Source organism: Ambystoma mexicanum, chromosome 6p (genome assembly GCF_040938575.1).
Source record: "Ambystoma mexicanum isolate Mex_15411 chromosome 6p, UKY_AmexF1_1, whole genome shotgun sequence".
Taxonomy (NCBI): Eukaryota; Metazoa; Chordata; class Amphibia; order Caudata; family Ambystomatidae; genus Ambystoma; species Ambystoma mexicanum.
The window spans coordinates 1,197,222,867-1,197,237,626 of NC_090935.1; the positions used below are offsets into that span (position 1 = coordinate 1,197,222,867).

Here is a 14,760-nt window from a genome sequence, read left to right on the forward strand (position 1 = left end):
GGTAGTTTAGGAACTTGAGGGTGATGGCCTTGTTGATGATGCAGCAGGATTTGAAAGTGAGAAGTGCTTTCAGCGGGGACCAGTGCAGTTCAATATAAGGGTTGGGGTGATTTTTGTCAAATTCGCAGAATCTTTTGAGTCATGCTGCAGCAGGTAGGTGGAAGAGGACAAAGCCTGGATAGCAGATCTGAAGTCGCTTGCTAGAGGTGAAGGGCTTAATTTTCTGCAATAGGGCAGGTTGGTACCAAGCGTTTGTGTCTTCTTTGCTATGTGCTCCTTGAAGCACAGCTGTCTGTCGATGTAGAACAGAACCGAAGGCTTTTGGCCCAGGTTGTCAGCACAGGTGGGCATCTCTTGAAGGTCATAGTTCAGAGCCAGGTCTGGATGTCATGGTATTGGGGGATCCACAGGAGATGGGTAGAGTTGGTGATCTGAGGAAGCTATGTGGGTGAACTGGTGGCAGTTAGTAAGGTAGTACTTGGACCAGCTGAGTATGACCTCACTGATTCCCATGCAGCAATATAGAATGCCATTGTCTGGTGGTCTGCTGTGTCAAACTAATGCTAACCATAAAAAAGCTAAATGTTTTATGAACTAAGCAAAATTAGCAAATGCAAATGAGCTGTTGTAGGTATGCTGCCAAGGGCATATATTAATGTGTACATTATATTTTGGTGTTCTGCAAGGAGATGTGACAGAATGTGAAATGCAGATCACAAGAGGTTTAGTATATTTACAAAGAGAATAATTTGTTTTTAAGTGTTATGATAAATATAGACCAGATAAATGGCACTTTCTATTTTATGGGACAGAATATCTCGTATAGTTTTAAGTACTATAAGCCTAAAGCTATACACTCTGGATCACCAAACTTATATGTTTATCCCAGCTTCTTGAGACCTGGAACACACACATGGATGTAATTTATGAGGGGTGATGAGGGTGTTTCATCCCCACCCCCAACTTTTGTGGCACACCATTTCCTCCCACTCATTTGGCAGGGGCCCCTTTCATTTAGATGTAATTCCCCCCCCCCCAACATTTTCAACAAAGTTATTCCACTGAACACAGAGACCATTACATGAACTTTGATTTTGATTTAATGCCACAGCTCTGTGTAGTACCCAGGACACAGGCCTGCATGTAAAATACAAAAAAAGCCAAAACGAATTCCAAATGCCGAGTTTTTATGGTCCTGTTTTGTAAGCTGATTGGAAAGTCGGCAGATTCAATGCATGTTGAAACAGTATTGAATTGAAAATGCATTTTTAATGGCAGAGTCCTCGAAACAGGTCCCCCGCACCTCTGCCCTTCAATACTGGCAGAGCAATAAGGCCACATGCAGAACACATCTGCTCCATTAAAGCACATTTATTCAGCTGATTAAACTGGGCCAAGACCTACACACAATGCACACATGTACACAGATGCCAGCCTCAAGCTGGATTGCACACTACAATGTACACCAAAAACTGTTTTAGTACCATTTGTTTTATTGGAAAGATAATAAAGAACTGAATTTGGGTTGAAAAGGAGAAGATGCATAAAAAACAAATGATGGCTCTGAATACTGAATATTCTTGCAAAACTAAATATACAATCCTTATTAATAGCATAGGTCCAGGTCTGGAGTTATAGGGGAAACAAATCTTTCAGTTACATTTTGATGTTATATTCTTTAGCAGAGGGCTACCTCAAAGCTAATGGATCCCTACATGACACAGAGCATTTAATGTGTCAGTCGAAGCACAGAGGAGAAGCTTAGTGGGTATGATAATGTGACTTGAACCTATCACTGTCCAAGCCAAAATTGCCATGCCAAATGATGCTGCATGGGGCAGTTTGATAGCTATCTAAACTCACACATAGAAAGAGAGTGGAGTGTTTGGGAAAGCAGTAAAAGAAAAGTGCCTGTCCTCCAGCAGGAAAGCGGATATGAGTTTCATCTGGGTGTAGGTTATGGAAAATGTCCTTAAGACAACCTTTTTTAGATGTGGCAGAATGCAGAAGTCTTTCCCAAGGCATAACCCGATTGTCTGAGAAGGATTTTCAGAGCAGGTGGACAGACTGAAAGAAAGAGCTTGCCCGGCAGAGTTTCATAGAGCTGATTGCTGCCCCTACTTGTCTTGAGCCGTTGAACAAATCTCCCAAAAGTAATCACAGTAACCCCAGAGTGTTTAGATAAATGCCCCATGAAGAAATTCATCCCCAGATAGTAATTTAAAGTATTTTTGTGGGAGCACTGTTTTTAAGCCAACTCATTGAAAGCGGTAATATTGCTTTGAAAATAATTAAAACTGAAAACCTGGGTACTTTCACCGTAGTAAGACCTTTCTCCAGCATCATGGCATATCTGGCTGCCTTGTACATCCCAAATGTAAATGTGGAATGTGAAACCCTTGTGATTTTGTTGCGCTCTAGTCAATAAATTGACTGAAAGCTATTCCTTAATGAACATATTCAACTGCGGTGTTGAGAGAGTAGACCGGATTTGTAGAGAATAGTGAGAGAAGTAGGCAGTATGTCCCAACATTCCGAAAATAGAATTCCTGAAACCAAGCATTTAGAATAATTGTAACCAAGTCACCCCCAGAAAACATTCTTGTATATATGACCAAAGTAGCCACCAATAGTGTGTCACAAATAGTGTTCAACATTTTAGATTTGAGTCCATCCAACACTTGTCAATAGTTGGAGAAAACGAGGTGAATTGTTTTGATTCAAACTTTAGTCTAAGTATTTGAATCAAGCAGTCCATGTCAATTTGTGTGTGTATATACATTACAGGGCATGCGGTAGCGGTCCTTTAGTTATGGTTAAGTTATGGTTAAGTTGCTCAACCCATTGGAAGAGCACATTTTGGGCGGCTTATAACTTTAGCACCCCTGGACGAAGGTTTCATCCAGGGGGTGCAAAGTTATGGGTGTGGCCCAGAATTTGTGGTTGTCCTCATAGACGCAATGGAAAAAAATGTTCTCAAGCCTACAGCTTAAACCATGGGATGGATTTTCACCAAATTTGCGGCAAGAGCAGCGTATTGGTCTCAAATGTGTGCTTTTGTAAATTTGGTGTAAATCCATCCAGTAGTTTTAAAATAAATAGCCAAAAAGTAGGCCCTGAAAAATCACTGATATCTGGGTCTGGTCTGCGGACTCACTTCCCTATTCGGTCCACAGAACCGCCCCCCTGGACCAATCAGGGACCGGTGTGATGTCTGCGGACATCGGACGTGCCCGCTGATTGGATGGTGAAAAATCTGAGTTGCGTCAGACATTTTGAAATGGCTGCCGTGTTGGATTCACGGACAGCCACCGCAGTCCGCGGACATCGCAGTAAAAACACATTGAAAAACACAACATTGCACTTAACAAACTAATGAAGCAATCTCTGGGGAGCTGAGGAGTGATGAGGATGGGATATGGCCCCTAAAAGCCAAAAAGAGGGTGGTTTTTCATCTTCGAAGTTCGGAAACCATTCAGGAATAGCCCTGTAATGTTCGTGAACATCTAAGATGTTTGTGGGCATCCATACATATTTTTGCATGACAGGGTTGGTTTTGGCGCCACTCAATGAAACTGCATGACATTTTGGATCTGACCTTGAATGGTTCTACAATGTTTGGTGCTGTTTTGCCTAGAGGGAACAAAATTAGAAGAGGGGTCCCAAAAGATTTGAAAGGCTTATACATTTGGTGCCATTTTACGAATCAGCACAAAAGTGTGCAAACATATTTAAGACCCAGATTTGAATGTTTTGTGGGGGATTTTGTGAAGAAGGGGCAAAATGATAGGGGGTGTGGGGTTTGAACATTATTAGATGGCTTATAACTCTACCATTTGATGAATGTGCAAGAAAGATTTTAGAAAAATGATAGACCAGCCTTGAATGTTTGTGGAAAATCTGTTTGGATTTTGTAAAGTGGGAGTTAAGTTATGACTTTTTTATGTATGTAAATTTTAACACTTTAAAAAAAAAAAACATGGACGGATTTGCAGCAAAGTCATTGAAGGAGCATTGGCAAGGTCCTGAAAGCATGGTTTTGCGAATGTATGTTTTTTTTGTTGTCATAACGTAGGTACATACAGTGGAGTAACTTTGCTGAAAATTTTGGGGGGGACATGACATCTGAAGAAAAGGTGCCCCAGCCAAATGAATGGGGACAAAATGGTGTGCCATGAAAGTTGGGAGGGACAAACACCCCTACCCCCCTAAAATTATGCCCATGGGTACCTAAAATAGTGATGTACCTTTGGTGACTGAGTTATAGCCTTCGGCCATGGGCAGTGGCCAGATTGTCGGAGTCATGCCCTTTGGCCATGACTTTTACAATCTGGCTACTGGCAATTGGTTTAAAGTGGGCATGGCCACCAGGGACTTGCTATCTGGTTAGGTTTTTGAACATTGGGATACGTTTGCGTGGGAAAATAAATCCTGCATGTGGCTAAAATTCTGCCCGTGGCTACAGCCCAAAGTGCTGCACAGGATTGTATCAACAGATTGCTGTGACTGCTGTTGCATCCACTGAGACAATGCTACTCAGCAGATAATTACCAAGCATGCCAAACCAGGTGCCCACATGGTCACCAGGTCACCCCTCCAAATCATTAACCATCCTTATTTGCGGCGATACCGGGACAAGATATTGGGATTGCATGCCAGAATCATTTCCAGAACCTTGCAGCAATGACGGGTCCACAATCCATATGCCGTGAGAAAGACCCATGAAAGTCGGAACACGTGTTGGCTGACTTCTAACAATAAATATAGCGCCAACAATGGTTTTGGACAGCAGTTACCTATTGAATAACCCAGCACTGAGGTGAACAGGGCACCTTCTTCTCCTATTCAAAACTTAACACTTGAAGAAGGAAGGGCACCTTCACAAAAGATCCCCGTCACCAGCAGCAGGGTAATCCATTTAAAGTACTAGATGAAGCACATTGATCTACCCATTCTACTGCCCTGGAATTACTTGATAATCGTGTACTATGATTTGATTATTGGGGCATGCAGCATGGCCAAAGCCCTAGGTTTCAATGGGAAAACATTTTCTGCTTGCGGCTACAGCATGAAGTGCTGTACTGAATTGCCACAAACCTGCGTGAGGAGCATCAGCAAGGACGTGAAAGCATGCTTTTGCAAATCTGTTTGTGTTTTATTTTTCTAAACTGTCCAATGAATGAATAAACAAACAAATGTAAGCACAACAAATAGTGATATAAGTTTGGTTCATGGACAATGGGCCTGGCACTCGGCAAGGACAAATGTCTACTCTGATTTACTAATTGGGACATGCAGCATGGCCGAAGCTCTAGGTTTAAATGGGGAAAAGGATTCTATTTGTGGCCGCAGCTTGGAGTGCTGGACAGGATTGCAGCAGACTTGCGTGAGGAGTATCTGCAAGGACCTGAAAGGATGCTTTTGCAAATCCGTCCTGTTACTTTTTTTAAAGTTGTGAAATGTAAGTGCAAAAAATAGGGATATAACTTTTATGCCGTGGGCAGTGTGCCTGGCCCTTGGCAAGGACAAATATGTCCTCTGGTTTGACTGTTTGGGTATGCTGCATGGCCGAAGCCCATGCCCCATGTATTGTGGAGATTGACCATGCAAGACATGAGCACTGGCCGCTGGTTACATTATGAGGGTATAGTGGCCACTGAACTAGGATGCTGGGTAGGTGCAATGGATAACTGGTGTGGTTTGGTGAGGCTGGGGTCATGGTCGAACCTCATGCCCTATACAATTGAACAATGACTGCATGCGCTGATGACAACGACACAAATAGGTATGCATTGCACAAAAGTTAAAGGATGTTTATAGTTCTTTCACATATGTTAGAAGAGGAATTATTAATAACTAGGAGAGAGGCACACTGGCTACCCATCAAAGAAAGGGTGGTCTTCAAAACCCTTGCCCTAACACATAAATGTCTTCACGGACTCGCACCCCCCTATCTCGAACAAAGGATCCACAAACAGCTTCCCAGACCCTCCAGCGCCGCTTATGCCAACCGCATCCTGACTCGTCACACGCGCAGAGTGCGTGTTGGGGGCTCGAGCTTCCCTTCAATGGCAGCCTCTCTCTGGAACAACCTCCCAAACGAGATCAGATCAATCGAATCCCATTCTGCCTTCCGCAAGGCATTAAGAACTAGGCTCTTTGTCTACAGGGCCCACCCATGTACAATTCCTGACACATGCTTCATCTCTGAATATTAAATATCACACCTTACATTGCATGTATAAGACTGTTTCTCTGTAACGTACCAAACAAAGCAAAGTTTTTCTGGGCCGCTTATTGTAACCCTCAAGCAAGCCTTCTTAAGTATCCTTGATAGCGCCTCTATGCCCGTGGGCTGCAGTGCGCTTTACAAATGCAAAATAAATAAAAATAAATATACAGTGATATAACATTATGAAAGATTTTCACTTATAATAACCTATTCAATTGAAAGAAAAAACTTTGTTCAAGGGACATTACGGTTTAGATATACCCCACCCTTGGGACTCTATGGCATCCCTTGGCACTTCCCTCATGTGCTCCCATGAGCACTTGTCCATCTGTCCTGCCACTTGCATTCATGCACTTCTCTCACTGTGCAATGCATATGTGCATTCATAATAGCACTATGTACAATATTTTGCTATAAGTATGGGAAATGCAGATGCAAAATATTTGTAGATCATTGTTAAGAGGAAGTTGGTGGGTGGAGGTTTAGTAGGTTGCTGTGCTATAAGTAGAGTTGTTTTAAGTGATTGGTGGATATATCTGTGAATGGTTTAAGGCAGGCAATGAGGGAGTCTTATAAACATAACAATAAAAAGAGTAGAAGGACTGTCTTGTGTGATGGTGTGCATGTGCAATCCTAGTTTTTCTCATAAGGCATGGGCTAGACGGGGAATGCACAGACTCTGAATAGTCATAAAGGACAATGGATTATGGTGTTTACTGTATACGAGGGAGAAAAATGTTGGTCAGATTTTTTTTTCTTTTTCTCTAGTATACAATTGTCCATTATTTCCATTAGTATGGTAGAAAATGCTAATGGGAATGTTCGGGAATCTTAACTACTTTACTGAAAAATGTGAAGTAGATGGAGTATATAAGTCTATAAGATTTTTTTTTTTTTTTTTGCAAGAGAGGCCAGAAAGTGAGGTAGGGAGGGAAACTAGGGATGGGGCACCAACCAAGATATGGAGGTACAATAGGTCAGGGGAAGATGTTGCGCGTGTGTTAAATCTAAGGTAGGGGGCAGTGTTACTCATGCTCCTTGATTACAGCATCAAAAGTTCTTTGGAATTGCTCCCCCCTGCATAGTGGTGTGTTGCATTATATACAGAGTACGGTTGTCTTCGAAAGATATGGACCAGCAGCCTCTTTATCCCTTGCAAGTTAGCTGGTGGAGGTTTGTGTCACACAGAAATAGACTGTGTGGTTACAGTATTGGTAGAGGAAGACAGCCTACTACTTCCTAAGAAAGGAACAGCCATTCTGAGAGCATTGTCGTGGTTTGATTTGGTGTGGCAGCGCATAGAGGTGGTCCCGTAGGAGTACTGCCCAGGTTGTCCGCGAATGAGTACAACGTTGCAGTCAATGCATTTCACGCTGGCATCTTTAACCTTTGGTATATTCCAAACAGTGGTAAAGAACTGCCACACTAATGACTTTCTCTGGGTGCTAGAGGTAGGCACTTCCTCTACCTCATCTTCTTGGTCCTCTTCACTGTCTTTTGAAGCTTTGCGCTTCTTTCATTGTGTAGGTCCTCCAGCTGGTGGTGGTGGCTCTTGGGGAGGAGGGATGGCAATAGCTGATGCCATTTTTAACATAAATAGCAGTTTTGGTAATATTCTTCTAAGTATGTGCTGTGTGCTAGATTGCTAATGGATAATGGGTAAGAATAGGTTTAGGAGCTGTGCAAGGGTACATTTTTAGTTTAAAACTTGATAAATCAGATGGAAATGCAGTTTCAAGGTGTTCGCGAAGCACGGACCCATTCGCAAACTACGGACGTGTTCGCAAACTCGTAATTGTGCCGCGCACATGTTGTCACGTGACACTGTCCGGAAAGTCCACGATCAAGTCACAAGTGTAAAAATTATGCTGGAAGGTGGGTAATGCCAATGTTATAGGTGTAACTTTCTAAATTGGCCACAAATGTTGCTATATTGGGGTAAGTTTGATATTAGTAAGTTGTAGCAAATTAGGGTGCACTGTAAAGACCCATGAAATTCACTGAAAAAACTTTGTTAAAGGGATGTTATGCAGGACGTCCTTTGGGTGTTGCCCCTGAGCTCGCCCTTGCTACCCATGTGGTCTCCCATGCTACCTGGATTTGGCCAGTGCCATGTGGCTCTTTTTGTTTCAGGAGAGGATGGCTTTCTTGTTCAGGCCTCTTAGAAACAGGGGGTTTCACAAGTGTAACATTTTGCACCAGACCTGCAGATGAACTGGCCTGCTGTTAAATCTCACTTACCAGTTTAATGGTGTCCACTATAGAGTGTAATTTGCTTTCTGATGTTGAGAACGTTCATACATGTATTTGCTAATTTTAATATAGCTGGTAAAATAGCTCAGTGGATTGAGCACTCGCTGCTGTGATGTGTGATCTGCAGGTTGCAAGTTCGAATCCCGGCAAGGTCAATTCAGCCTTTCATTCTTCTGAGGTTGATAAATGAGTATCAACACAGGTTGGGTGATTGTATGTATATTTTTTCTATATAGAGCGCTTAAGCGCAAGTGCTATCTAATAATACATTATTATCATTTGGCCTTGGACATCTGCTTGCAATCACAGGAATTTGGTAATATGGGCCCATACACACTGATATTAAAATATTAATGATACATATGGTTATCCATTCTTGTATGAAATGTATATCACATTACATTGATATTGTAACTATATTTTTCGTAGTGTACTTTGGTACAATGCTATGTGATGCCACTTCCTGTTTTTTCAATGGGTGAAACGCTGTGTTCCATCGCTTCCTGTGATGTCACTTGTGTGGGGTCAAATGACATCACTTCCCATTATGTCATCAGGGGGTCAAGTGTCATGTGATGCCACTTCCGCTACCCCTGGCATTTTGCTGAAATTACATCCCTGATGTTATGGTTACAAGTAAAAGCGAAAACCCCCAGAGATTTGCCAGTTATGGTAAGCTAAGCAACCATAACTTGCGCCACCACCGTGCAGTGCACCAAGACAAACACCTAGTACTCGAAAGATAGCATCAGAAATGGCACCTCCAGACTTACTCAAAACTCTTACATGTGCACGTGTATGCATACATATACACACACTAACACTACATGCATTACATTCAACCATGCACACAGTTCAAACCCTTAATTTTTACCTCTAGGACTTCTGTGGTGCTGAATCTTCATTTTGCTGAGGGGAGAGCAAGCTGCCACGAATTCAGCCACTGCCAGTGCTGCACCGAAGGGCTTAAATGCGTGGGATGCACCAGGACTCTGCACGCATGCACTTGAATTAAGTGAGGCGAGTGCCAGCCCTGCAGAAGGCAGGGAAGCACACTGGGCATTGAAGACGGACCCAGGGGAGGCGACTGTTCCCTGCTCCCACTGTCCCCCCAGCTCCATCACCAATTAGGCCTAAAGCCCATACTGGAGGATTTCCATACACTAGCCAGTATTTCCAGGGCGCTCACATTAAACAGGCCTGCCATTCAGTCATGTCAGAGGCATGGCAACGTTTTATATTCAATGTAAAAATAAAACAATATTTGACAGACACAATAGAAACGGCCGGAAAATAAACTATGCACTGATAAATAAACATGACTCTTTCTAAGACTACATGTGCATTGTTGCTCTGATTAGCTGGTTGCGGGGGTGCAGCATCCATAGCCGTTTTCTATTTCCCGATTGATGGCCTTCAGTATACATTGCATGCATAGTGTTTACATGATTGAAAGTGAGGACAACCAGTGCATTAATAATGGGCTGGATGTTCCCCGAATAAACCTAGCAGCCCGGTTGTTGTGCATACAATCCATTGTATTTCACGGTGCCCTTTTCTCCTGCAGGCATGGAACCCGCTGTGCCGGGGAAGTGGCGGCCACAGCAAACAACTCTCACTGCACCGTTGGAATTGCTTTTAATGCCAAGATCGGAGGTACGTGCCATCGTGTTCCATAAAAAGCTGTCTGACGGTGCAAATGGTGTCCTGTTTATTTTATTTAAGCTTTTATAGAGTGCTGACCCTACCCAAGGGGTCTTGGAGGAGTGTGCAATGTGTAAATGTATACAACAAATAAGTGAGAGAGTTTTCCCAACAGGATAGGAAGAATTGGACAGAAAAAGGATGGCATGGTAGGTGGCTGGCTGGATTCGGTGTGGTGAAAAAGGTGCATTTTCATGCTTTTGCAGGTGGTGATAATGGAAGGTGCAGTAGGGATGTTTGGTGAGTGCTCCAGACTCTCAATCTCCATTGAGAGAAGGCAGGTTCTTGTACGCAGGTGGGCTCGCAGAGACTACTGAGATTGTGTTTGGCTTCTCTGGTGTTTGTGTGGGCGATGGCTGTGTTGTTTTTGATGCAGAGTCCTTTCAAAGCTATTGACAATATGAACTGTGCCATATATGCAACTTTGATATTGGGAGTTTGGGGAGGTAAATCATACACACAGGGGTGTGTGTGTCTGTGTGTGTCAGGATCGCCCGAAGGACCTGTGCATGCAAAAATGTATTTGCAGGTGACCATTTTCACAAACTGCATTTCAAGGGGAGATAAAACTAGCCCATTGCGTTGCCCGGAGTTGTGAGAGAAATGTGCATGGAAAGCCAAGATGTACTGAAAATCTGAAGCTGGAAAAGATGCGACTGGTTTCTACTTTATTCTGCCATGCAGTGGCGGTGCATGGTGTTGTGAAAACACTGAAAACCTGAGAGCAAGGCTAACTGCTTCCAGATAGTCAATGTTAAGCAATATCTATTATCATGAGATTATAATCCCCAACGTTCCGGATACAAAATGTTCACCCTAAAAAAGAAATCTGTTTTCAGCTGTGCCTCCCATTGCTACCCAATCCCTTCAGATGGCTGGAGACGGCGAGTGCCCGCTTAAAGACTGGCTTCAGACTTCATTCATTGATTCCAAATAGTAATCTATAGCAGAAGCACTACCGAAAATACTGTCTGTGAAAAAGCACAGTATTTTTTTTTTTTGTCCTTCTGAAAGGGGCAGGTACTGTTGAAGCACCAACACTTTTTAAAGGGGGAATTCCCTTATTCGGTTGCGTGTGCAAGTCAAAGAAGCTGCACCACACTGAAAGGTGCTCCTAATACAGTTCATGCATTGGTGTGGCTGTGCCTCTGACAGGGACAGACACCGAGGGCCTGATTCACAGAACGTTTTCCTATGGGATTGCACCATTATAAAACACTTTCATGAATCCGGCCCAGAATGTCTTCCAGACCATGCTGTACATTCCCCAGGCCGGTTGGGAAAGCCCCCATTCAGCCTGCAGTGACAAAGTGCACTGCTCTCCACCACAGAGGGCAGAGTGACCCACCTTTTCCCACCTGCACAAAATCATGGAGATTGGGAAATTGACACAGGGGCTAAATGTGCAATTTACACTCGCTGTTTTCTTTTTAAAAATGTATTTTTGTATATAGGACTTATGGCCACACCGGTATGCAGGAGGGTATTGGCTGTGTTGATGCTGGTGGGATCCCGCCAGCCCCCCGTTCAAGGTTGGCTAGACCAGGGTTCTGCAACATGCAGCCCTCCAGATGTTTTGGACTATTATTCCCATGACCCCTCACCACTGCATTTGGCTTACAAATGATTGGATTTGTAATCCACTTCTGGAGATCTATGGTTTGCAGACTCTTGGGGTAGATCATCACACTTCGGAAGAGCTGTGAAACTGGCCTCTGCACTGTCCGCCTGCCACACATTCTTAACAATGCAGCTGCACATTGGTCAAGTATGGGGCTGCGCTTGAGAGGGCAACAGCATCCAAGTTTGTCACATGCTGAGGGATTCCCCTTATGCATGCTACATTTTCCCTCACGCGCTATAAACCTAATATGTCCCCAGAATGCACAACTGACATCACTGCCGCCTCCAGTGATGCTTAAAAATGTAATGTTGTAGATTTAGATAGTTCTTCTCTTTAGTTTGAAGCACTCCCCCCCCCCCCCCCACCCTCCCGCCCCTTAGGTTAATGTTACTTTAGTAAGGAACCTGTTTTCTTTAATAGTTTTTCTGTTTATTTTGTCCGTGGTATATGTCCAACTGTTTTAACTGGCACACCATTTGTTCCCCTCTTTGTACCATTGTGCTGTTGTAGAGGCACCCTTTGTGGGAAACCCTCCACCATCTGTAAATGTGTTCTTGTAAGTCATTTCTGTTAGAAATTGACATCCCTGTACACAATACAAATACCCTGTAGTTTGATCTCTCTCTCTCTCTCCCTCTCCCTCTCTCTCTCTCCCTCTCCACCTTGTGCATAGTGGTTCTTTTCAGTGCAGTCCTATCTGTAACAGTTGGGCATTTGTTTGTTCCAATTTCTCAGCTATAACTCACGAATGTAATGTACTCCTTGTACTCACTCGTGTCTGAGTTAGCCTCCTCCAGTGTGGTTGCTACACCATTCTTTTCTTCTCACAGGCTCAGATTATTTTTCCTAAAAGAGAAGGCGTAGCCATTTTTAAATAAAGGCCCATCTTCCATGTTGCAATTGTGTGTAGTGCAAGCTCTGCATTGGATGCCACTTGGTACTTTATAATTAAAGTGCCAGTTGCCTATCTGTTCCTGTGATATTGCAGAATTTTGGCTCTTTGGTGTAATACTTCAATTTGTTATTGAATGTGTTATTGTTGTGATTTGTCCCTCTACCTTGCACATTGCCGTTGTACAGTTTGTCTGCTTGCGTTCTAGCCACCCACTTCATGTGCAATGATTATGCAGCACACAAATCTCCCTTAAGTGTGAAGAGACGCCATTATGTGTCTTGTCCTTTATCTCCTCATTAAAGCCAATGGAGAATGCCAACTGATCTTTCCCTCAAATGTCATCTGTTGATGTACCTCCGGCAATTGGTTAGTGGATACCATTCCATGACTACTGGGGCGTGATTTAAGGATCTCGCCCACTGAAGAAGGGGCATTAGCTCTTCTATACTTACCTTATTTGGGAGAAATGAAAATGTTCTGGAATCATGTCCACTCTTCAGTGCGGTTCCATACCAAGGATTCATTGCTGATTCCCAGTGTGTGTTAGAGGGCATTCCGCATCTGGTGAAGCTGCTATGCACAGTACCGAGTTCGCTCATGGATCACAGTTGAAAACCTCTCCTTTGATTCCTGCATTAGTTTGCGTGATATGGGATTGTAGAGACCATGCCTCTAATTTGAAAATTGAACAGTACATCCCCTGTCCAGTACCTTCAACTTGACCTGTTATAAATCATTCCAATACGCAAAATGGAAGGTGCTGTAGTAATCCCTCTGTTTCATAAGTTGCCAGTGGTCACGCTTTCTAGTATGCGATTCAATAAACTATGGTCTTAATGTAGCAGTGAATCCTCTTCACAGTGGATAACTCGGCATGTCGAATCCCTATTCAAGTATCAGTCTAACTCCCCTGGTAACATTTCTTGAGTGTGGTTCATCCTCGGATTGTAACCAGCTGCAGGTTTTGGAGGTCTCAGAACATTTTATTAAAAATCTCCTCCCAGACATTTAGGACAAAATAAATATGCCACGCTGAAGACTTTTGTTTTTATTTTCTTGTATTAATAACCAATTGCTACCAGGCCTGCCTGAACTGGGATACCTGTTGATCAAGGATAAGGCTCACTTCCCCCAGCACTAAATCATTTGTCGACGTACCATGGAAGAATTGAAAGAAGCCTGGGCATAAGCATCTATATCATGCAGGTTGACGGATGCTCTCCCAAGCAGAAGTGCATACGTGTCACAGATGGCCTCAAGAACACACCACCTCTCAGAAACATTGCAAAGGTTTTTATTATTTCAAAGGGGGAGGGTTCAACTAAGGGCCTTCCCTCTCTCTTCTTCCTGTGTGCTTCTGTCACCCTAGCCCAGACTTCCCTATTCCCCAAGATGATGGTAACTAGAGATCTGTAATCTCTAGTATCTGTAATCTTACTGGTTAGAGGTGAGGGCCTAAAGGGTGTATACTGGAGGGAAAGCCCAAACCAGATTCAGGACTGAGGGCTGGAAACAAATGCGTACAACAAGAGGGGTTTGTCCTGACTGGGGAAGTCTAAGCTGACTACAATATATTTTTTGCAGTATAAGTTTAAAGACAGTAACCTATCTTTGGGTGTCGCAATTTATATAGTTACCAAAGATAGCAGTACATGAAAAACAACAGTAATCATCCACATGTACAAGATCATTAGTTTATGCAAGACAAGCTTTTATTAAGTGGCTTGTCCTTATTTCTTTAAACATTTTATGAAAAACTTGTAAATATCATACAAAACAGGGGGGGGTTTGCACATATTTCACCCCCAATAGACAATAAAGTGTAAAACAATAAAGATGCAAGGCATGAAACAGAAAGTAAAGTCAGTTCATACAAGCATGTGCGGTATATTGACATTAATCCAAAATATGACAGTAGTATGAAGGCATCATGTTGCCACTAATACATTCTGCTTTTATATTATTCTGATTGTAACATAGCCAGGCTAAAGGGTGACCAAAAAATGGTATTTGATCGACGTCTCTGAAATAGATCTTAACTAAGATTCAAGG

The 14,760-nt window shown here is 43.0% G+C and overlaps 1 protein-coding gene across 3 annotated transcripts in view; it reads left to right on the top strand.

Moving 5' to 3' along the window:
• Positions 1-14,760, top strand: part of PCSK5 (proprotein convertase subtilisin/kexin type 5) — a 1,619,480-nt gene that overhangs the window by 473,920 nt on the left and 1,130,800 nt on the right. For all 3 annotated transcript variants that reach the window (XM_069625842.1, XM_069625844.1, XM_069625843.1), the window contains exon 6: positions 10,053-10,141. In XM_069625842.1, the coding sequence (XP_069481943.1) occupies positions 10,053-10,141 (89 nt within the window). The remainder of the gene's footprint in view (positions 1-10,052; positions 10,142-14,760) is intronic.